Genomic DNA, 24364 nt, shown 5'->3' with positions numbered 1-24364 from the left:
AGCTGTGATGAGCCTGTTGACGACTCTTAACGACTGCAATAGGTCTTACAGGAAAAAGCAAGGGGTGAGAAGGTGAAAAATGGCTTTGTCATGTATAATGAGATAAGAATCCAATGTCTTTGTTCAGACCAGGTCTCTCCATGGTTTTAAGTTTGGTAATAAGTTGCAATTCAGCAGCTTCTCTTTCCAGTCTATTTCTGAAATTCCTTTGTAGTAAAACAGCTACTTTGAGATCTTGTATAGAATGTCCTGGGAGATTGAAGTGTTCTCCTACTGGTTTCTCTGTCTTGTGATTCTTGATGTCAGATTTATGTCCGTTTATTCTTTGGCGTAAGGTTTGGCCTGTTTGTCCAATATAGAGAGCTGAAGGACTCTCATGTTTGCCAGAAGCGGCTTAGTCATGCTGGCCACATGACCCGGAAGCTGTCTGTGGACAAACGCCGGCTCCCTCGGCCAATAAAGCGAGATGAGCGCCGCAACCCCAGAGTCGGCCACGACTGGACCTAATGGTCAGGGGTCCCTTTACCTTTATGATAATAGTAGGAAGATCTGTGGGAAGTACAGGACGACAATCAAGTCTTTGTGCTCAGTCCAATACTTCAGTCATGGCCCAACACATCCCTCCAGAACCACAGGCAGGAAGAGCTGGCTCAGATAAGAATAAGTTCTGTTATTTAAGATGGAATTAACTTGCAAGTAAGACATGCTTTCATTTGCAGGCATGGGAAGCGCGGGGCTGTGGTCCTTTCCCCCCCACCCCATATAAAATATTTGAGGGGGCTGACACCCCCCCCCCAAAGTTGCTGGGCATAGCCATTGGGTGTGTGTTTGTGTCTTGTGATCGATTGCGCGGGGCGGGGCTTACCTGCTTGCCCCCCCCCCGCATATTTTATTCAAGTTGGCACCCCAACTCTGTTTCGTGGAGGTAGAAAGCGCCTTTAGCTCGGGTCTGGGTTCGAATTCTGAGCTCGCTCGTCCCCGCCTTCCCCTTTCGGGGAATTCGAACGTGCCAATCAGGGGTCAGAGCGGGGGCGGTGCGCCTCCCTCTCCCCCCCTTCTGTTCCAGCCACGAAGCCCCGCCCCCGTTGCATACGTCACTCACGCCTTATAAAAGTAAAAGCCACCCCCCCCCCCACCCGCGGCAAAGTGCTGAAGTTGGGAAGAAGTTTTTGCTCACTGGCGACTCCCTGAACGGGTCGGTTCGTGAGGAAGGCGGAGCTCATCCCGTTTCTCAGCCTTCTCTTTCTCCTTTATCTGTTTGGTCTCTATCCTGCCTGCCGGGAAACATGGTAAGTCTTGGGTCGGATGCTCCTGTAGCCTCACCTCGGCTTCGGTTCTGGGGATTTTGGTGCCTTGGGAAAGGGGAAACAAGGCTGGTTAAAGCGCAATGCGTGTTTCCTCGTGGGTCTTGGGAAGGCGCGCAGGACTGTGTCAGCTGGGCCCGTGGGTGCCATGCAGCGTGCACAGCCCTGGCCCCGAAATTTGTGGGTGCCTGGCCCCTTCGTGGGCAATTTTGTGGATACTCGGGCACCCCAGGGCGTTGGCACCGTGTCCTTCGCGTGTTGGCAGCCAGCTGGGTCTCCCGGAACACGTGTGTAGCGGGAAAGCCGGTCATGGGTGTGGCTGAAGGGCGCCAGGTTGAGATCTCGTGTGAATGGGGAGGTGTGGCGTCGAGTCGCCCTTCCCTTCCCCTCGGGAGATGGCCCCTGGCCCCATCGCGGCTGCGCTGGAGCTTTTCTCTGACTCCTGCGATGGGGCCCAGCGCTTAGGAAAACAAAAAAAACATCGGGGGAAGAGCACTTGCGTGTAGGACGTGGGGATCGTAACGCGCAGACACGTGTCTGCTGGGCTGATGTCTTGATTTTGCACGCCAAGGGTGGGGTGAGCAAACTAACGCGCTGAGGTTTAGGTATGTGGGCAGGATGCGCAGCTCTGTTGCCAGCTTCCTCATGTATAATTATAATAATAATATAATAGTAATAGACATCCACTCCCACCCAATGGGCGAACCCAGCTCTGGGGAACTTTTCTGAATCTCGATTTAGCTGACATGAGGTGCCTTCCCTGCCTGAGTCAGGCGCTGGATACTGATAATCCTGGGGGAGAGGGTTTGGAGTGTATTTGTTGCTCTCTTGCAGCTCTGTAGAGCCTGGTAGGAGATAAGCCTGAAGCAGGATTCATGGGTAGTCAAGGAGCAACAACTCAGGCCCAGGAGGATAATCGTATGTGCGAGAAACAGGGAGGGGTTGCTAGAAGCCTCCCTTTACTCATTCTGAGAAATGGGTCTCCGTGGATCTGCAAATAAGCTCTTTCCAAAATCCTCCAGACTGCGCGGTTATCTTGCTTTTGCAATGCTCAGCGGCAGGACGTGACCCTCTTAAGCTCAGAATGACAGTTTCCTGGCACCATCTCCCTTCTTGACTTTGGACACGGCATGCTAAGACGCTTAACGCAGCCGGGTTCAAAAGATCTACACAAGCAGGGTGCAGAGAATGTGGTGGAAGGGGCCTGTCGGAGAACCAAACTTGTGCTTGCTTATTTTGGCTATTGGTTAAAAGAAGGAAGTGCTGTGAATCAGAGCGCTTCTCCAAATCACAGCTCTCTAAAAACCGCTCTGTTTCCAAATGCCCATTGCAAAAGTGCCGGCCTAAGCTGTTTTGGGTAACACTTAAAAGGCAAGCTCCTTTGGGCTTGCGTAGCATCTTGAAAGCGAAAGTGGCCAAGTTTGGACTTGCCAGCTGCTCTTGCAAAGAAATGCCCTAAACGACCTCGGCCCAGTATCCCTGAAGGAGCATCTCCACCCTCATCGTACAGCCCGGACACTGAGGTCCAGTGCCGAGGGCCTTCTGGCAGTTCCCTCACTGTGAGAAGCAAAGCTACAGGTAACCAGGCAGAGGGTCTTCTTGGTAGTGGCGCCCACCCTGTGGAAGGCCCTCCCATCTGATGTCAAAGATGTCAAACTACCTGACATTTAGAAAACATCTGAAGGCAGCCCTGTTCAGGGAAGTTTTTAATGTGTGACATTTTTATGTATTTTTAATCTTTGTTGGAAGCCGCCCAGAGTGGCGGTGGAAACCCAGCCAGATGGGCGGGGTACAAATAATAAATTATTATTATAAGGGGCTTTCTGCGGCATTGCATAATGCCCAGCTGCTGGTGAAAAGGACGAAAGTTCGTTTAACATGTGCTGGAAGGTGTGGCACGTACAGCCAGAGTCAAGGAAGGACAATGGAAGGTAGAATTTTTATAATCGAAAAGGGATGTAGTAAAGTACTCAAGATGCAGTTGCAGCATCAATAAAAATGTATGAGGCTGCTCAGTAAGTAGTGATTTATTTACTTCATAAAGTTTATATACGTCTGCACCAGGGATGCCAACTTCAATAAAATATTCGGGGTGGGGGCAGGTAAGCCCCACCCCGCCTTGGATCTGTCGTGTGGGTAGCCTTCTCTTCTGTTTTCAGCTGTTGCTGAATACTGCCTCCATGGCAAACAACCAGCTACAGCAAGCCTAATCTAGTCAGGAATTCAAAATAGTTGGTTTCGAAACATCTACCCATTAGCATCTAGATTAGAAGATGGGCACTCCTGAAGAAGATATAAATTCTGAGAGATCTGCATTGGCTCCCAGTACGTTTCCGAGCACAATTCAGCGTGTTGGTGCTGACCTTTAAAGCCCTAAACGGCCTCGGTCCTGTATACCTGAAGGAGCGTCTCCACCCCCATTGTTCAGCCCGGACACTGAGGTCCAGCGTCAAGGGCCTTCTGGCGGTTCCCTCATTGCGAGAAGTGAGGCTACAGGGAACCAGACAGAGGGCCTTCTCGGTAGTGGCGCCTGCCCTGAGGAACGCCCTCCCATCAGATGTCAAAGAGATAAATAATTACCTGACATTCAGAAGACATCTTAAGGCAGCCCTGTTCAGGGAAGTTTTTAATATGTAACGCTGTACTGTTTTTAACACTGATTGGGAGCCGCCCAGAGTGGCTGGGGAAACTCAGCCAGATGGGCGGGGTATAAATAATAAATTATTATTATTATTATTATTATTATTATTATTATTATTATTAGAAGCAAGCATTACAGACTAGGAACCACGACTCCCTTGAACTCCAGCTCCCCTATAATATCCAGGCCTTGCCATTTTTTTTTATCAAGGGAAGAGCTCTGAGCACAGGGCCTGCATTGTGGCTGTTACAGTCAGGCATCTCTCTGTGCAGATTATTAAAAGAATGGAAGCAGAACAGGCTCAAATTGAAGATGCCATAAATGTAACACAGTTAATCTTAGAATATAGTTGATGCCAGGGATAGCCATTAATGTAATAAATTATAGCATTTGTGTGTGAGTGGGTGTTATTGGGTTTTTTTTTGGTCATTTGTTTATTTTTTATTTCAATACATTTCCAAAGTTTACAAAAAAGCAAATAAAAGATACGTAAGATAGTAGCACAAAAGGCTATAATGTGAAACATTGAAAAAAGATAAACTCAGCTTACGAACAGAAAAAAAGGGGGGGAACCCTAAACAAGACAGAAAAATATTTATCAACAACATTATTTAAGGAGTACAAACCATAACTTGAATAATCTATACACAAAATTATAAGAAGAAATTACCTTCATACTAGTTTGAGTCCCTTATTAGTTTTATTGACTTCCAACTATCTCTTTGCGGTTTCAGCTCGGCTATTACATTTAAATAGTCTGTACAGTAATTAATTGTTTGTCCAGATATGATGGAAAAATTTCTCTTTCTGTGAAATTAGACTAAACACAACCAAGTGTCGTTATAGGAGGCATTTTTTTTGTCATTTATATGTATTTTGAGTTTTCCTTTTGTATCTTTCTGCTGTAAACTGCCCTGTGATCTTCAGATGAAGGGCAGTGTATAAATTTAATAAAGAAATAGAAATATACAAATATCCAATAAAGTGTATTTTGGAGTCCAGATGGGTTACTGGGTGACTCACCTGTTTCCATCAGCTGCAGCCAGCAAGGCCATTCATCATGGATGGGAGCTGCACTCCAGTGATATTGGGATATGTTAGGTATTTATTTATTGAATTTATATACCGCCGTATACACGGAGGTCTCAGGGCAGTTCACAGAGCAAAATAAAAAATGTAAAACAACAGAATATATAATCAAAATAAAGATAACAACCCAATAACCCCCTCCCACCCAAACCCCCACATTTTAAAAGGGCAAAGATGTCAATCAAATCAACAAAAGGCCTGGTTAAAAAGGAACGTTTTATGAAGGTGCCAGGTGAACTTCCCTGGGGAGAGCATTCCACAAATGGGGAGCCACTGCAGAGAAGGTTTGTTCTTGTGTTGCCACACTCTAGATCAGCGGTTCTCAACCTGTGAGTCCCCAGATGTTGTTGGACTACAACTCCCATCATCCCTGAGCTCTGGCCTTGCTAGCTAGGGGTGATGGAAGTTGTAGTTCAACATCTGGGGATCCACAGGTTGAGAAAGGCTGCTCTAGATCATGGGTAGGGAAACTAAGGCCGGGGGGCTGGATCCGGCCCAACCGCCTTCTCAATCCGGCCTGCGGACGGTCCGGAAATCAGTGTGTTTTTACATGAGTAGAATGTGTCCTTTTATTTAAAATGCATCTCTGGGTTATTTGTGGGGAATAGGAATTCGTTCTCTCCCCCCCCCTCAAAATATAGTCCGGCCCCCCACAAGGTCTGAGGGACAGTGGACCGGCCCCCTGCTGAAATAGTTTGCTGACCCCTGCTCTAGATCTCTTGAGGAGGCACACGAAGGAGGGCCCCAGAAGATGATCTCAGGGTCCAGGTGGGTTCATATGGAAAGAGGCGGTCCTTGAGGTATTGTGGTCCTGAGCCATTTAAGGCTTTATAGGTCAAAACCAGCACTTTGAATTTACTCATTGGTAGCCAGTGCAGTTGGACCAGGATCGGTGTAATATGCTACCACAGGACTAGACTATTCAAGAACTGTAAAGGTAAAGGGACCCCTGACCGTTAAGTCCAGTCGCGTTCGACTCTGGGGTTGCGGCGCTCATCTCGCTTTACTGGCTGATTGAGCCGGTGTTTGTCCGCAGACAGCTTCCGGGTATGTGGCCAGCATGACTAAGCTGCTTCTGGCGAACCAGAGCAGTACATGGAAACGCCGTTTAACTTCCCACCAGAGTGGTACCTATTTATCTATTTGCACTTTGATGTGCTTTCGAACTGCTAGGTTGGCAGGAGCAGGGACGGAGCAATGGGAGCTCACCCCGTCGCGGGGATTCAAACCGCTGACCTTCTGATCGGCAAGTCCTAGGCTCCGTGGTTTAACCCACAGCGCCACCTGTGTCCCTTCAAGCACTGTAGAAATGTCTAAAGAGACTTCCTGGTGCTGCACTTGAGGAAATAAGTCTTGGAAATCGGAGCCCTTAAGGTGTGGTGAGCTAGTCCAAAACAGTGTACAATTTGCTTCTCATCTTCCTCTCCGCGGTCCACGCTGGTTTCCAAAAATCACCAGCTTCCAAATCTCCATTGCTGACTGATGACCTGCAGCCACACCCCCTTGTTAGTGTTGTTTTTTTTGTTTGTTTTTGCCCCTGTTACTTTGTGCTGTCCATACCCCTTTATCTTTGGCTTCTTATCTTATAAAGGTAAAGGTAAAGGGACCCCTGACCATTAGGTCCAGTCGCGGACTCTGGGGTTGCGGCGCTCATCTTGCTTTATTGGCCAAGGGAGCTGGCGTACAGCTTCCGGGTCATGTGGCCAACATGACTAAGCCGCTTCTGGCGAACCAGAGCAGCACACAGAAACGCCGTTTACCTTCCCGCCGGAGCAGTACCTATTTATCTACTTGCACTTTGACGTGCTTTCGAACTGCTAGGTTGGCAGGAGCAGGGACCAAGCAATGGGAGCTCACCCCGTCGTGGGGATTCGAACCGCCAACCTTCTGATCGGCAAGCCATAGGCTCTGTAGTTTAACCACCATAGGAGTCTTGTAAACATAATTCTACCTGGAGACATTGCAGTGTACTCTTTGACCAGGACAGTCACTTGTTCATTCATCTCTGTGTCTGCATATTCTTCAAGTAGTAGTGTTTAAGAAGGGGCAAGACAGTTGCAACTGTATACAGTGGTACCACGGTCTACGAACAGCCCTGTTCACGAACTATTGGGTAAACGAACTCTGCAAAACCGGAAGTACAGTGGTACCTCTGGTTACAAACTTAATTCATTCTGGAGGTCTGTTCTTAACCTGAAACTGTTCTTAACCTGAAACACCACTTTAGCTAATGGAGCCTCCTGCTGCCGCCGCCCGATTTCTGTTCTCATCCTGAAGCAAAGTTCTTAACCCAAGGTACTATTTCTGGGTTAGCGGAGTCTGTAAGCTGAAGCGTATGTAACCTGAGGTACCACTGTAATGCATATGGAGAGTCTGTACTTATTGAAGGTACTCTGCCCATTATAATCTGTCTCCCTGCCCGATATTCTTCAACTAGGCTGGTGCTGCTTAAGGAGGAACAAGATGTTTGCATTTATATATCAAGCTTCCATTTAGTAGGCATTTCCTTCTGGAAAAGACTAGTAAAGTGAACAAGCAGTACTTGGAAGCATGAAGCCTAATACAGTGGTACCTCAGTTGATGAACCTAACCCGTTCCGGAAGTCCATTCTTAAACCAAAGCATTCTTAAACTGAGGCGCGCTTTCCCTACTGAGGCGTCCTGCCACCGGTGCCCTTCCACTGTTCGGCTTCCATGGCAAAGTTTGCTAACTGGAACTCTTACAGTGGTACCTCAGGTTACAGACACTTTGCTTCAGGATGAGAACAGAAATCGTGCTCCGGCGGCGCGGCAGCAGCAGGAGGCCCCATTAGCTAAAGCGGTGCTTCAGGTTAAGAACAGTTTCAGGTTAAGAATGGACCTCTGGAATGAATTAAGTACTTAACCTGAGGTACCACTGTACTGGCTAGAACAGGGGCCAGCAAACATTTTCAGCAGGGGGCCGGTCCACTGTCCCTCAGACCTTGTGGGGGGCTGGACTATATTTTGGGGGAGAAAAGAACAAATTCCTATACTCCACAAATAACCCAGAGATGCATTTTAAATAAAAGCACACATTCTACTCAAGTAAAAACACGTTGATTCCCGGACCATCCCCGGGCCGGATTTAGAAGGTGATTGGGCCGGATCCGGCCCCTGGGCCTTAATTTGGCTACCCATGGGCTAGAACATTACTTATGAACCTTCTAAGCTTTTAAGGCCGGGAAATAAAGGCACATTGTCTTCAAACAAGGACAGAATGCAAAACATGTTCTGCTTTGCATGAACAATTCACAAATTGCTACCATAGTTGAATTTCCTCTGACCTATCCGTCTTGTTTCTCACACTGGCTACACAATCCTACTCAATGTCTCCTTGAATGACGTCCACTGCATTCCTCTGGAGTTAAAACTGCCATCTTGTGCATATTTACATGGGATTATTAAGCGAGAAGGATTCCAGTATAAGGGTTAGTATAGCCTTGAAATTCTTGTCTTCAGCAAAAGCACGGAATGCCTCTGATAAGTTCTTTTTCTTTTAAACAATCTGTTGCAAAAACTTTACTGCTGGTCGTCTTGAGGTTTGTACCTTTCCCTTGAAAGACCAAATATAGGATTAATTGGGGCATACCTACCCCTAACCACAAAGGCCAGCTGTGTAAACTGCTTTGAGGTTCTATGAACCAATTTGATGCGTTTCTTTTAAAAGTCAAGTGGTAAGATACATTTTGCTAAAAAATTTTTTTAGAAACTGCTGAGCTCATTGAAGTTGTGCTGCCCATTTAAACCTCTAAATAGGATTAATGACTTCAAAATGGCCTTCAGAAATGAAATTCACCCTAACCAATTCCTCTGACTACAGTGGTGCCTCGCAAGACGAAATTAATTCGTTCCACGAGTTTTTTCGTCTTGCGATTTTTTCGTCTTGTGAAGCACGGTTTCGGAAAAGTTTTGGAAAAGCTTCAAAAATCACCAAAGTCTTCAAAAACCTCACTACCACACCGCCTGCTATGAGTTGCTCCTCGAAGCCAAGTCGCAACTGTATTAACGGTTTTAAGAAAAAGGAAACAAACTTGCAAGGCGTTTCCGTCTTGCGAAGCAAGCCCATAGGGAAAATCGTCTTGCGAAGCAACTAAAAAAACCAAAAACCCTTTCATCTTGCAAGTTTTCCGTCTTGCGAGGCATTCGTCTTGCGAGGTACCACTGTAGTTATACTATGAGTCTGTATGGTGAAGAACTCCAGATTTGAGGATTAAAGAATACAGTGGTACCTCGGGTTAAGTACTTCATTCGTTCTGGAGGTCTGTTCTTAACCTGAAACTGTTCTTAACCTGAAGCACTACTTTAGCTAATGGGGCCTCCTGCAGCCGCCACACCACCGGAACACGATTTCTGTTCTCATCCTGAAGCAAAGTTCTTAACCTGAGGTACTATTTCTGGGTTAGCAGAGTCTGTAACCTGAAGCGTATGTAACCTGAAGCGTATGTAACCCGAGGTACTACTGTACTTGGAATGAGCACTGCTAATATTGCTCATCCAGTAGACTGCTATTCAGGCACCAAGAAAGGGACAACATTCTAATCTGGAATGTTTGTGGAGATGGGGAAGTCTTCCTGTTTCAAAGGTGAAAGGCCAGGCATATCCGTTGAAGCTGCAGGAATTCCATTTTGAGTGCTCTTCAGATGGGCAGATGCTGTTAGCTGAAAAAGCTGTCATAAGACATGTATCTGTTACCAATGGTCAAACAGAAGCATAAAGTGAGAACTTAACTCTTCTCAAAATAGGGCTGCCATATTTCCAGGGAGAATTTCCAAAATGTGGTGCTTTGTCCTGGATCTTGGGGGGAAAAGCTCAACAACTTCGGGGGGTTCCAAAAAAGAAAGAAAGAAAAAGCTCTTTTTTGAAATATGGCAACCCTACTGAAAAGAACTCCAAATACAGTGGTGCCTCGCAAGACAAAATTAATCCATTCCGCGAGTCTCTTCGTCTTGCGAAGCATGGCTATTAGCGGCTTAACGGCTATTAGCGGCTTAGCGGCTATTAACGGCTTAGCGGCTTTAAGAAAAAGGAAACAAACTCGCAAGAACTCGCAAGACGTTTCGTCTTGCGAAGCAAGCCCATAGGGAAATTCGTCTTGCGAAGCACCTCAAAAAACGGAAAACTCTTTCGTCTAGCGAGTTTTTCGTCTTGCGGGGCACCACTGTATCAACATCTCACTTATTAAAAGAGGAGTGTATTTTTCACATATCCTGTTTCTAAGTCAATGAATTGTGGCTGCCTTTGCTTTTGTACTGTCAAGTCTTCAGAATATTCTACAAGTCATCAGTAAGCACATAATTTCTAATAACATGCATTTCAATTCTAAACGGGCAAGAAGACTTCCTTAATGATGGGGGTTTATGAATAGACTGTTCTGTTGCATGAAAATTACACAACAGCCTGTTAGTAACCAGGGCTGTCGTACGCCTGGTTTTCCCAGGACATTATAAGGACTTCTTTTATTGAAATAAAGTTTATTTGGTTTTACAAATACAGAATTATAACAATATAAAATACATATCCATATTTAGAATTTTCCACCTTCCCTTCCATGGGTCCTATTGAGAACCTTTTCAACTGCATATTATTTCATAATCCATATTTTATACAGTATCTCTCCATTTTGTCCGTAATATCTGCCACATTACAAGTAGCAAAAGACATGACACTTGCAATGTATTTTACACTTGTAACATTATTGGAATTTCAAAGATGGAATTGATGTTGGTCGGCGCTTTGTCCTGGATTTTAGGCAAGACTGTTGGTGTTTTTGTAAAAAAAAACCAAAACTCAACAACCTTTGGGATGTCCTGGTTTTTACTTTTAGAAAGATGGCAGCCCTACCGGTAACGAAGCAGCTAACTAGCAAAGATTTGCTCAGAAACAGTGGCTAGTGCCTTTGTGAGAACTGCTCTTTCATCTCAGCAATTCTGGAGGCAAGTCAAATGCCTCCACTTCTGAAGTAGAAGATAAACGAGGCTGCTGCAATTAGCAGCCCAAAGTCACCCTGTGAATTGGTGCATAAGTAGTTACAGGTTGACTTGCACATGAGTTTAAGCTGCTGAAGCGTACCTTGCCCACAGAGGGGAGGGGGGAATGGTTAATGTTTTCTAAGAACAGGTCACGGTTAATTTCGCTAACTTGAATTTGCATGGGAACGGGTGGTAATTGATTGACACGTGGGGAAATTGTCAAGTGGTGACCGGCCCTTCAGCCGAAACCTCCCTGAGAGCTGTATTTCTGCTGGAGCTACTACTATAGCTGCTTCTTTTCACAGCGCGAGTGCATCTCTGTCCACGTTGGCCAAGCCGGAGTCCAGATTGGCAATGCATGCTGGGAGCTCTACTGCCTGGAACATGGCATCCAGCCTGATGGGCAGATGCCCAGTGACAAAACCATTGGGGGAGGAGACGACTCCTTCAACACTTTCTTCAGTGAGACGGGAGCTGGCAAGCACGTGCCCAGGGCCGTATTCATAGACTTGGAGCCAACTGTGATTGGTGAGCATACAAACAAGACATGCTACAGGTGGGGCTGTAGCTTACATACCCTCCAACATTTCTCCAGTGAAAATAAAGCTAAAAAGGTAAAGGGACCCCTGACCATTAGGTCCGGTCGCGACCGACTCTGGGGTTGCGGCGCTCATCTCGCTTTATTGGCCGAGGGAGCCGGCGTACAGCTTCCGGGTCATGTGGCCAGCATGACTAAGCTGCTTCTGGCAAACCAGAGCAGTGCACGGAAACGCCGTTTACCTTCCCGCCGGAGTGGTACCTATTTATCTACTTGCAGTTTGACACTTCGAACTGCTAGGTTGGCAGGAGCAGGGACCGAGCAACGGGAGCTCACCCCGTCGCAAGGATTTGAAAATAGGGATGTCTAATAATAATAATAATAATAATAATAATAATAATAATAATAATAATAATACATTTGTTACTTATACCCCGCCCATCTGGTTGGGCCTCCCCAGCCACTCTGGGCAGCTTCCAACAGGATATTAAAAACACAATGAAAGATCAAATATTAAAAGCTTCCCTACAGGGCTGCCTTCAGATGTCTTCTAAAAGTCAGATATTTATTTCCTTGACATCTGATGGGAGGCGGGCGCCACTACCGAGAAGGCCCTCTGCCTGGTTCCCTGTAACCTCACATCTCGCAGGCAGGGAACTGCCAGAAGGCCCTCGGAGCTGTACCTCAGTGTCTGGGCTGAACGATGGGGGTGGAGACATTTAAATTACCATGTACAGTGGTACCTCGGGTTAAGTACTTAATTTGTTCTGGAGGTCTGTTCTTAACCTGAAACTGTGCTTAACCTGAAGCAGCACTTTAGCTAACAGGGCCTCCTGCTGCCACTGCGCCGCCGGAGCACAATTTCTGTTCTCATCCTGAAGCAGAGTTCTTAACCCAAGGTACTATTTCTGGGTTAGCGGAGTCTGTAACCTGAAGCGTATGTAACCTGAAGCGTATGTAACCCGAGGTACCACTGTATTTAAAGCCCATTCTCTTCCCCTCCCCCAAGAATCATAGCAACTGTGGTTTCCCCCTCACAGAGCCAACATCCCCAGCACCCTTGACAAACTACAGTTCCCAGGATTCCTTGGGAGAAGTCATGTGCTTTAGCTATATGGTGGGCATGCCGCCCAAATCTCCTCAGAAGCCTTAGACATGTGTTTGTCCTGGTGTACAACGGATATGATTCCCCAAGGGCAGATGGTCTTAAATACCATTTCACTCGGGATCACGTCTCTCCACAGATGAGGTGCGCACTGGCACCTACCGCCAGCTCTTCCACCCCGAGCAGCTCATCACTGGCAAGGAGGATGCTGCCAACAATTATGCCAGGGGCCACTACACCATTGGCAAGGAGATCATTGACCTGGTCCTTGACAGGATACGGAAACTGGTGAGTTGATGTCTGCTGCCTGCGAGACTGGGGGAAGGGGCTTCTAAACACAACGGGAAAGACGTTTTCGCAAAAACACCCATTATAAATGGAGAAAGGACATTTCTTTAATACGTTCCTTCTTGTTTCCTCTGTTCCGGATGTGAGCATAGTTGTAGCAAGAAAAAGCACTGGCCGTGTTAAGATGGAATGGCCAGCTTTTCGGGAATAGAAAAAACCCTTTAAAAAAAGAACAAATGGGGACCCTCCAAAACTAATAATAATAATAATAATAATAATAATAATAATAATAATAATAATAATAATTTCATTTGTATCCCACCCTCCCCAGCTGAGGCCGGGCTCAGAGCAGTTAATGTCATAAAAACAACACAATAAGTGAGGACTGAGTGTACTTAGAGTCCATAGAATTCTAGATGCTAGAATGAGGAGAAATTGCAAAATCAAAGGGGAGAGGGGAAATGGAATAGCAAAGGGGGGGTCCTGAAACACCCCCCCCCACTCATCCCACTGCAATGTTTTGTTGGAGGTTTCACTTTATGTTCAAGCTGAATTAAACTTTTGAGCTGGGGTCTTTTAAACCTCCCTCTTTCCAACAGGCCGACCAATGCACAGGTCTCCAGGGCTTCCTGGTCTTCCACAGCTTTGGTGGGGGCACCGGTTCTGGGTTCACCTCCTTGCTGATGGAGCGCCTGTCCGTTGACTACGGCAAGAAGTCCAAGCTGGAGTTCTCCATCTACCCAGCTCCCCAAGTCTCCACAGCTGTCGTCGAGCCCTACAACTCCATCCTGACCACCCACACCACCCTGGAGCACTCCGACTGCGCCTTCATGGTAGACAACGAGGCCATCTATGACATTTGCCGCAGGAACCTGGACATTGAGCGCCCCACTTACACCAACCTCAACCGCCTTATCAGCCAGATTGTGTCCTCCATCACGGCCTCCCTGCGATTTGACGGTGCCCTGAATGTAGACCTCACAGAATTCCAGACCAATCTGGTGCCCTATCCCCGAATCCACTTCCCCCTGGCTACCTACGCCCCAGTCATCTCAGCTGAGAAAGCTTACCATGAACAGCTGACGGTAGCAGAAATCACCAACGCTTGCTTTGAGCCGGCCAACCAGATGGTGAAATGTGACCCACGTCACGGTAAATACATGGCCTGCTGCCTGTTGTACCGTGGGGACGTCGTTCCCAAAGACGTCAACGCTGCTATTGCCACCATCAAGACCAAACGTAGCATCCAGTTTGTGGACTGGTGCCCCACCGGTTTCAAGGTTGGTATCAACTACCAGCCCCCCACGGTGGTCCCCGGGGGCGACCTGGCCAAAGTGCAGCGTGCTGTTTGCATGCTGAGCAACACCACAGCCATTGCTGAGGCCTGGGCTCGCCTGGACCACAAGTTTGACCTGATGTATGCCAAGCGTGCCTTTGTCCACTGGTACGTTGGGGAAGGGATGGAGGAAGGCGAGTTCTCGGAGGCCCGGGAGGACATGGCTGCCCTAGAGAAGGATTATGAGGAGGTTGGGGCAGACAGTGCCGATGGGGATGACGAGGGCGAAGAATACTGATTTCTGTTTGTATCCGTTTGTTTTCTACTTCTCGCTCCTGTCTCCTTCTGGATGCCTTCTGCTGCCCATTGTGTTAGACTCATTAAACAAAATGTTTAGCTGAAAGCAGTCTTGTTTCTTTCTTTATAGAACAAACCGTGCCCTGTCCTTCTGGGTTGTAGGCCTGGGTCCAAGATTCAGCATTGGAGACCATGTGTCTGTGCCCTGTGCTTTAGAGTTGCATAAAGGGTTTGTAGGACTCGGTCCTGCTATAGATGATGTCAGCTGAGAACATGCTTTTTGAATGAGTGGAGCTGGACTGGCCGGGCTCTTAGGGTTGGCAAAGCTTGAATGTCTTTGCACCAGGACAACACAGGCATTTGCTGTGCAAGGGCACTGACCTATATATTTGCAGCACTTTAGCAATTCTGTTGCAAAATCTTTTCTCCTGCTGGGGCGCATGACTCCACTTTCCTGCTTACGGATTTGATACTGAGAAACTTGGCCATTGCATCAACAAGATTCCTCTGGCCTGCTTCAAAGTAACATCTTTAAAATGGTATCAAAGAAATTACAGTGGTACCTCAGGTTACAGACTCTGCTAACCCAGAAATATTACCTCAGATTAAGAACTTTGCTTCTGGATGAGGACAGAAATTGGGCGGCGACAGCACAGTGGCAGCGGGAGGCCCCATTAGCTAAAGTGGTGCTTCAGGTTAAGAACAGTTTCAGCTTAAGAATGGGCCTCCGGAACAAATTACGTACTTAACTCGAGGTACCACCGTATAAAGGTAAAGGTAAAGGGACCCCTGACCATTAGGTCCAGTCGTGACCGACTCTGGGGTTGCGGCGCTCATCTCGCTTTATTGGCCAAGGGAGCCAGCGTACAGCTTCCGGGTCATGTGGCCAGCATGACTAAGCCGCTTCTGGCGAACCAGAGCAGCGCACGGAAACACCGTTTACCTTCCCGCTGGAGCGGTACCTATTCATCTACTTGCACTTTGACGTGCTTTCAAACTGCTAGGTTGGCAGAAGCAGGGCCCGAGCAATGGGAGCTCACCCCGTCGCGGGGATTCGAACTGCCAACCTTATGATTGGCAAGTCCTAGGCTCTGTGGTTTAACCCACAGCGCCACCCGCGTCCCACTGTATGTTGACTAGCAAAGAGAAATAGGAGTTTGCTGATGGACCTTTGACCTTAGTCCACGTTCTCCTTAACTTATGACTGGTTACTAAGATTGACCACCCCCAATGCAACAAGCCCCATAGATATTCTTGACCGTTCTTTACATTATGTGACTTTATGGATTTGTAAGCATTGCCTTTGCAACGAAATGCACCAGAAGGTCTGCAAACAGATTGCTTGGCCTTCACTGCAATCTTTTTTAAATTGGAGGGAGGCGCTACAACTTTCTGTGAAAGGGCAAATTTGAATCTCATTATATCTAGTTACACCGGTTTTGCAGCATTTGGGTGGTGGTAAGGTTTGTGATATTTTGATCACCTTTTTGATGGTGCTAACATTTCACCACTGGAGCACACTGGAGCAAATATGATCGTCTGTAAAATTTTATTTTCAGTTTATGAAGCAATTCTATATCCTCCAACCATGCTGACAAAGAATTCTACGAAACAGGAGTCAATATCCAGAATCACTGTTCAGTGTTGGACATCATCATTGCTGAATACACAAAGCTTCACAGCTTGTCTTTCATCGTACAAAGTTTGGCACCTCGCTTCATTTAAAGATTGATTTCAGAGACTTTGAGACTAAAGATTTCATTTTGTACTTGTTATGGTTTGAAGGAATTCTGTAAAGATTGTCTATTACATATGTATATGGTCATTGTGTTGCCTTGACATTGCTGATGTTCTCTTTGCAACACAGGGGTTTGTTTGGTTACTCCCCTGAGAGACTGGCACCTGGGTGCCCCGTGTTGGAATCTTCAAGCCTTGTCAGAGGAATTGGCCACTCTCCAGGCTCCCGGCTTGAGCTCCTTGTTGACCTCCCCGTCTGCGACTCCCGGCAGGATACAGGCGAGGTCTCTATCGGCGATCCTCCTCAAACGTGAGAAGAACACACCACTCTTCCCTCCTCCCTGCCTCCCCCAGGGAGGGGAAAGAGACAGACAGAAATGTTTTTACATGCCTTTATTTCTGTCTTTGCAGCAGTACAGAGAAACACCTCTGCACTCTCCAAACACCAACAGCAGAGAAAGAGACTCCACCCCTGTAATTCCAGTACAGGCCAGATGACACTCTGAGCTAACATCCGGTGCTCAGTACAGTGAATAGACTGTCCCTTTGTTCCCACGGTACAGTCCCAAACATCAACATCCTGTTTGGCTTTCCAGCCAGCTGCAGCTCGCTGCTGCATTGCTCCTTTTTCGTAACACCCCGCACCCCTAGTGCCTATGGGTAAGACGGCCCTGGCTGTTTCATAAGGAGGTGCATGGGCAACATGCCATCTCCTCTCCCACTAGAGTAGCACATGGGTTTTATTTTTCATGCCTGTTTTGTTCAGTGGAGGTAATAAAGCCATACGCAAGCTCTTTCTGTTGGCAAAGTAAGCCCTGCCAGGGCTACAAGATACAGAACTTGATCTTGGTGAGTAGGTGGGGGATAAATCTCAGTTGCTAGTATTTAACTCCCGGGCTATGCCCTGTTGCTATAAAGACACCAGCCACCCTAGAAAAGCGAATCTAATAAAAATGGCTAAAAGGTGACTAGAAAAAGTGGGGAAATGGAACAAAGAAGATGTGCTGAGATCGGTTCTGAAGGCTGTCTTAGAAGCAGATGACTAACTACATACAGAAGTTGCATATTAGAATGAGAAAGTACAAGTCCTTATTACATGCCGTGATCGTGCTGGAATTAAAACCTGGATTTCCAAAATGTGCTTTTGGAGCCGTATATTGCTGCTCTTTGAAACCCCTTCATTTTTGAGTACTTTTCAGTAAAGTGGTACCTTGGTTCTCAAACTTACCCTAATCCGTTCCAGAAGCCCTTTCCAAAACCAAAGCATTCCAAAACCAAGGCGCGCTTTCCCATAGAAAGTAATGCAAAACGGATTAATCCATTCCAGACTTTTAAAAACAACCCCTAAAACAGCCATTTAACAGGAATTTTACTAACAAGACCATTGTTCCATAAAATGAAAGCAATAAACAATGTACTGCAGTCACACAATCAATCAATCAATCAATCAATCAATCAGTAGCTGAACTGGGTTCCACACAGTCACAAAAACAAAACAAAAACCGCAAAATAAATAGCAAAAACAGACAAACCTCAGCGTAACACTCAAAATAGAAGTGTGGCACTCAAATTGGAAGTGTAACTCTCAAAATGGAGCATGTTCGACTTCCGAAAAAAGTTCGCAAACCGGAACCTTACTTCTGGGTTTGCAGTGTTTGGGTTCCAAGTTGTTTGAGTACCAAGGCGTTTGAGAACCAAGGTATCCCTGTAGATTGTGTCAGCAGTCTTTCCTGTATTGCTACAAAAGTACCCTGACATCAATGAGTTTCTAGGTTAGGAATGAGGCCTGCAGGACTCCTCTGAGTGTCAAAACAGTTCTGCTTCATTTTTGTCCTTTGCCAGTAAGCTTCCAATCTGCAGAGCTTGTTCTAGCCCCAACAAGCAGTGGAATAAATGGGATGGGTGCGGGTTGCTAAGTCTGCAGCTCGGAATTCAGCCGCCTCTGCATGAGAAAGCAAGCTCCTGCCAAGTGGTTTCTTCCAGACAGCAGGATACTCCAGCAAGGGCGAATCGGAATGGATTACATTAATGACTGCTGCCTCCTTCAGCTTCTGCTGCAGCTGTATCTGCATAAATACAAAAGCATCATTGGACGGACTCCAGTTAGCCCTATGTGGAGTTGGCTATGTCTGGTTAGGTGATATTTTTAACAGCTGCCTCTTTGCTTGCTCCTTCTTACATCCATCTTCCCTTCCTTCACATAGACTGCAGAACCTATTTTCCAGGGACAGTCCTGGATTTACAGAAGCCGTCCTGGTTTCTGATTTCATCCTGTAATGTCCGGCTTTTCCTTAAGACGTCCCTATTTTCATTAGAGGGGACGCGGGTGGTGCTGTGGGTTAAACCACAGAGCCTAGGACTTGCCGATCAGAAGGTCGGCGGTTCGAATTCCCGCAACGGGGTGAGCTCCCGTTGCTCAGTCCCTGCTCCTGCCAACCTAGCAGTTCGAAAGCACACAAAGTGCAAGTAGATAAATAGGTACCACTCCGGCGGGAAGGTAAACGGCATTTCCGTGTGCTGCTCTGGTTCACCAGAAGCGGCTTAGTCATGCTGGCCACATGACCCGGAAGCTGTCTACAGACAAACGCCGGCTCCCTCGGCCCATAGAGCGAGATGAGCGCCGCAACCCCAGTGTCGGTCACGACTGGACCTAATGGTCAGGGGTCCCTTTACCTTTACTTTACTTTATTTTCATTAGAGAAATGTTGGAGTGTATGGAGTTATGCTACCCCCAAGCCAAGGAGATCAGTAACTATACAACCCTTAGGAGAAGGCAGCCCTGTATAGCGAAGTTTTTTTTATTGTTTAAAGTTTTTTTTATATATGTTAGAAGCCACCCAGAGTGGCTGGGGCAACCTGGTCAAATGGGTGAGATATTATTATTAATATTATTATTAAATAGGATGTCCTGATTTTCATCAGAGAAATGTTGGAGGCTATGAGATTGGGTAGATGTGTGTTCCAGGCATGACAAAGAAGTAAAATTTCTACCCTAAATGACTCTGGCCTAGGATGCAGTCAGTGGGATGCAAGTGTTGTTCAACTCAATGTATACATGAGGGGATAATTGCCCAGGAAGTATAAAAGTCACATTTGACTAGACAAAAATGAGGGGTTTAGTAAAATGGAAGCTGAATGGGAAAATCAAGAGCATTAGATTTCTCCATAACCACAACAATAGCAGACCCTCCATGTGTCTTTATTTTCCAGGGATAGTGGTTTCTGATTTGATCCTGGAATGTCTCATTTTTCCGTAAAGGTAAAGGGACCCCTGACCGTTAGGTCCAATCGCGGACCACTCGGGGGTTGCGGCGCTCATCTTGCTTTACTGTCCGAGGAGCCAACGTTTGTCCACAGACAGCTTCCGGGTCATGTGGCCAACATGACTAACCAGAGCAGCACACGGAAATGCCATTTGCCTTGCCGCCAGAGTGGTACCTATTTATCTACTTGCACTTTGATGTGCTTTCGAACTGCTAGGTTGGCAGGAGCAGGGACCAAACAATGGGAGCTAACCCCATCACAGGGATTCGAACCGCCTACCTTCTGATTGGCAAGCCCAAGGCTCCGTGCTCTTGGGACATCCCTATTTGCATCGGATAAATATTAGAGGGTATGGAATTATGTGACCCCTGATCCAAGGAGATAAATAACTACACAACCTTTAGAAAACATCTGAAGGCAGCCCTGTATAGGGAAGTTTTAAAATAATTAATTATGCTTCATGTATGTTAGAAGCCGCCCAGAGTGGCTGGGGCAACAGAGACATATGGGAGGGGTGCAAGTAATAAAATGATTATTATTATGGAATGTTGTTGTTGTTTAGTCGTTTAGTTGTGTCCGACTCTTTGTGACCCCATGGACCAGAGCACGCCAGGCAATCCTGTCTTCCACTGCCTCCCGCAGTTTGGTCAAACTCATGCTGGTAGCTTCGAGAACACTGTCCAACCATCTCGTCCTCTGTCGTCCCCTTCTCCTTGTGCCCTCCATCTTTCCCAACATCAGGGTCTTTTCCAGGGAGTCTTCTCTTCTCATGAGGTGGCCAAAATACTGGAGCCTCAGCTTCACGATCTGTCCTTCCAGTGAGCACTCAGGGCTGATTTCCTTAAGAATTGAGAGGTTTGATCTTCTTGCTGTCCATGGGACTCTCCTTCATGGATCACTGCCTTGCCGTGGTGAAGGGGCTTGAATAACTCAGAGAAGCTATGAACTATGCCGAGCAGGGCACCCAAGATGAACAGGTCATAGTGGAGAGTTTTGACCAAACGTGATCCACCTGGAGGAGGAACCGGCAAGCCACTCCAGTATCCCTGCCAAGAAAACTCCATGGGCAAAGACAACAGGCATATTATGGAGTAGGACATTCCTATTTTAATCAGAGAAATGTTGGAAGGGATGCAATAGGAGTTCAGGCAGAACGTGTGCCACTGATCAGGAAAGGTACCACCAAGGCCCAGAGGACGCTAATGTAGTTCATGATCAGTCAAAGAAGGTATAAGAGGAAAGGAGGCTTTGTTTAGGAAGTCGAGGCCTTTATCCAAATGGGGAGAAGAGACCCACACTTTGGTAAAAGAAATGCAAGTTGACAAAACAGGTTTTCAAGAAGAATTTGAAGATTATGCTTAAAACATTGATGCTGCTAGTCTCCTCCTTTTTCTGGTGGATATATTTATTCCTCCCATGTTCCTAATGTAGCACTTCACACGCTCTTTCTTCCCTGGCTGGGGTGGGGCTCAGGTGCCAAAAAGTCTTGGACCAGCCCTGGGCTGAACGAATACCTTGCCTCTGTCTTCACTGGGAGATGTAGGGCAGATCCTTAGCCTAACTTTCTCATGGAGGGAATTTGAGGAATGAAGGCATTGACGAAAGGTGGAGGCCAACCACTGATCACATTTGTACAATTACGTACATTGGTAGGATTGACATAAAACTTGTAGATAGAAATTTGAACTATGGATTGACAAAGGATTTATGAGAATGGAGTTATAAAAGAGGTGCAGAGGGGGAAATCATTATATTAAAGTCCACATTGGGGGGGAGGAAGTCAAAAAGGGATTATATGTCTATGTATTTAATTTGTTTGATAATGTAAAATAGAAAATTCAAAAATAAAATATATTGTTTTTAAAATGTTTTAAAAATTTAAAAGCTATTTTTTAAGGAAAATTGGCAAAAATAACACTGCTGACATCAGTTGCCATAGGTCCAGATTTTCCTTGACATTTAGCCGATTTCCACTGAGACACTGCTTTCAACTAAAGTATTCCAAGTTTGTCCAATAAATGCAAATGAACTATTCATCTGTAGCTGGACAAAAGATACCATTTTAAACAATGTGTGTCAGATGGGATGTGTACACTATGGCAGAGATCAGATCCAATTATTTCAGGGTTTGAGTGTGGAAGCGCTAAGCAAACTACAAATGCCTAATGCAGGCTTCCTCAACCTCGGCCCTCCAGATGTTTTTGGCCTACAACTCCCATGATCCTTAGCTAGCAGGGCCAGTGGTCAGGGATGATGGGAATTGTAGTCTCAAAACATCTGGAGGGCCGAGGTTGAGGAAACCTGAGTTAGATGGAAAAGGCGAGGATGAAGTTATTGGAAGAAACTGGACAATAAGTGGTGAGAGCAGAACACTGACACAAGGCTGGATCAGGAGAAACTTGAGGAAAACAAGGCAGTGGCGTAGCGTGGGGGGTGCAGGGGGGCCCGGCCGCACCGGGCGCAACATCTGGGGGGGCGCGCTCGCCGCCTCCAGAGTCGCCGAAGAGCCTCGGACGCAGGCTGTAGCAGAGCCCCGTGTCTCGTGGAACCGACGAGCTGGCAGCGGCTCTCAGCGCTCGCCGTGGTCCCCGCGCATCAGGGCCGCGGAGGGTGTGCCAGGCAGCCCCTCCTCACAGCCCCACCGCCGCCGCTGCAGCTGCTGGGCCATGTTGCATTTTCCTCGCCTCTCTGCCCTCCTCCTCCTTCTCCGGGCAAGCAGCGTCGTTCGGGGGGCAGCGCCAGTGGCAACTCGCCTCAGATCACCTGACATGGACCTGCCGCCGCGGCTACCTTACCGTAAATACCCCAGCCCAGGCAGCAGCAAGAAGAAGCTGGCAGCGGCGGCAGGTTAGGGATTAGGGGGCGCAAATTACTTGCCTTGCCCCGGGTTAGGGGGCGCAAATTACTTGCCTTGCCCCGGGTGCTGACAACCCACGCTACGCCGCTGAAACAAGGGGAGGGCATAACCACCAGTGCAAAAGCATTGTGTAACTGGAGAAGGGGGGAAGTTAAGGAAGGAAGGGTGGGAGATATTTTTTTTTGGGGGGGGGTGTAGGGGTTGGGCAGGAAATGAATGAATTCCTGTAAACTTAATTGACTGATTTTTATTTTTTTTTAGTAAATCAATTTGAAAACGTTTGGCCCCAAATAGAAGGTTTAACGATCCAACAGACTCAATCACAGGGGCAAGTAAATAATGAGTAGGAATAAATTTCTTTGCCACATCCGAATCAAGAGAGGTCATGCGAGGTCTGGACCAGTGCCTAGACTCAGAGGTGGGCTGCGTGATGGCCAGCAACAGGCTCTGAATCCTGCCAAGGTGGAAGCGCTGCGGGTGGGCAGTTAGCCAGTTTGGATCATTTGGTCCACGGCCTGCTTTGAGCGACATGCTACTCCCTCTGAAGGAACAGGTTCACAAGCTGAGGGTGCTCCTAGATGACCTCAGTGGCGAGGAAGGCCTTTTCCTTCCCCACCCCCATAATTGTTATTAAATTTTCTGTTTTACATTTTAGAATACAGTGGCACCTCGGGTTACAAACACTTTGGGTTACAAACTCCGCTAACCCAGAAGTAGTACCTCGGGTTAAGAACTTTACCTCAGGATGAGAACAGAAATCGCGCTGCGGCGGCAGTGGGAGGCCCCATTAGCTAAAGTGGTACCTCAGGTTAAGAACAGTTTCAGGTTAAGAACAGACCTCCAGAATGAATTAAGTTCGTAACCAGAATGTATTCATTTAAACAACCTTAAAGTAACAGTGACTTCCCTTCTTCTCTTTCCGTGGTTCATTTTGCGTAACATAAATTCCTGCATATTTTATATAAACTAAACCATTCAGTATTCCATTACTGCATCCATCAAAACTTATTTACACTGTTGAATTTATCTTATTGCTGCCAGCGTATTTATCTTATCTTATTGCTGCCAGCATATGTACACAATTTCCCCCCATATATTCGATAAACATTTTCCAATTTTCTTTAAACATATGTTCTTCTGGTTCTCTTATTCTGTATGTTGGAATATGTGCAGCTTGCAGACCTATCAGCTTAAGTCTCCATTCTTCTTTAGTTGGAACTTTGCTCATTTTCCATTTTTGGGCTAACAAAACACGGGCCGCAGTAGTGGCATACATAAATAACCCTTTTTGACACCTGGGAATGTTTTAGGGATCACCAATGTGGCATATTTGGGGGCAGATGTGCCTACCAGTATTTTAACACATGCAAATGGTCTCTGCAAACATCACCTAAAAACCCAGTCTGTTCAAGGAGACAGCTCTTCCTACTTCAACTGGCTTGGCCTCTTCTACATGCCAACATTTCATTGGATGCCGAAGATAGGACATCCATGTTCTGTGCTGTCTCTGCAAGAGGTCCAGAGGGTGGCAACACAAGAACAGGCCTTCTCTGCAGTGGCTCCCTGTCTGGAATGCTCTCCCCAGGGAAGTTCGCCTGGCACCTTCATTAGACACTTTTAGGCGCTAGGCAAAAGCGTTCATTTTTAACCAAGTCTTTGGTTGAGCTTAGTGACATCCTATGCCCTTTTAAAATGTGGCTCTTTGGGGGGCGGGTATTATTGGGCTGAAGGACGCGGTTGGTGCTGTGGGTTAAACCACAGAGCCTAGCACTTGACGATCAGAAGGTTGGCGGTTCAAATCCCCATGACGGGGTGAGTGCCCATTGCCGGGTCCCAGCTCCTGCCAACCTAGCAGTTCGAAAGCACGTCAAAGTGCAAGTAGATGAATAGGTACCGCTCCGGCGGGAAGGTTAACGGCGTTTCCGTGCGCTGCTCTGGTTCGCCAGGAGCGGCTTAGTCATGCTGGCCACATGACCCGG

The 24364-nt window shown here is 46.9% G+C and overlaps 3 protein-coding genes across 3 annotated transcripts in view; 1 reads left to right on the top strand and 2 right to left on the bottom strand.

Annotated features, from left to right (window-relative positions):
• Positions 1-24364, bottom strand: part of TUBA1A (tubulin alpha 1a) — an 86598-nt gene that overhangs the window by 51210 nt on the left and 11024 nt on the right. The window lies entirely within an intron of this gene.
• Positions 1-24364, bottom strand: part of LOC114587623 (tubulin alpha-1B chain) — a 105772-nt gene that overhangs the window by 70431 nt on the left and 10977 nt on the right. The window lies entirely within an intron of this gene.
• Positions 1135-14633, top strand: LOC114587630 (tubulin alpha-1C chain). Its single transcript, XM_028712177.2, has 4 exons — positions 1135-1289; positions 11329-11551; positions 12806-12954; positions 13554-14633. Exons 1-4 carry the CDS (start codon positions 1287-1289, stop codon positions 14526-14528), a joined length of 1350 nt encoding a protein of 449 aa, XP_028568010.1. The 5' UTR covers positions 1135-1286; the 3' UTR covers positions 14529-14633.

Source organism: Podarcis muralis, chromosome 2, assembly GCF_964188315.1.
Source record: "Podarcis muralis chromosome 2, rPodMur119.hap1.1, whole genome shotgun sequence".
NCBI lineage: Eukaryota > Metazoa > Chordata > Lepidosauria > Squamata > Lacertidae > Podarcis > Podarcis muralis.
The sequence above is the reverse complement of the archived record's forward strand: the minus strand, read 5'-3'. Positions and strand labels throughout refer to the sequence as shown.

Coding starts and splice junctions, on each gene's coding strand:
- LOC114587630 (XM_028712177.2), top strand. Junction 11,552..12,805: donor CTTGGAGCCAACTGTGATTG/GTGAGCATACAA, acceptor GTCTCTCCACAG/ATGAGGTGCGCACTGGCACC. Junction 12,955..13,553: donor TTGACAGGATACGGAAACTG/GTGAGTTGATGT, acceptor TCTTTCCAACAG/GCCGACCAATGCACAGGTCT.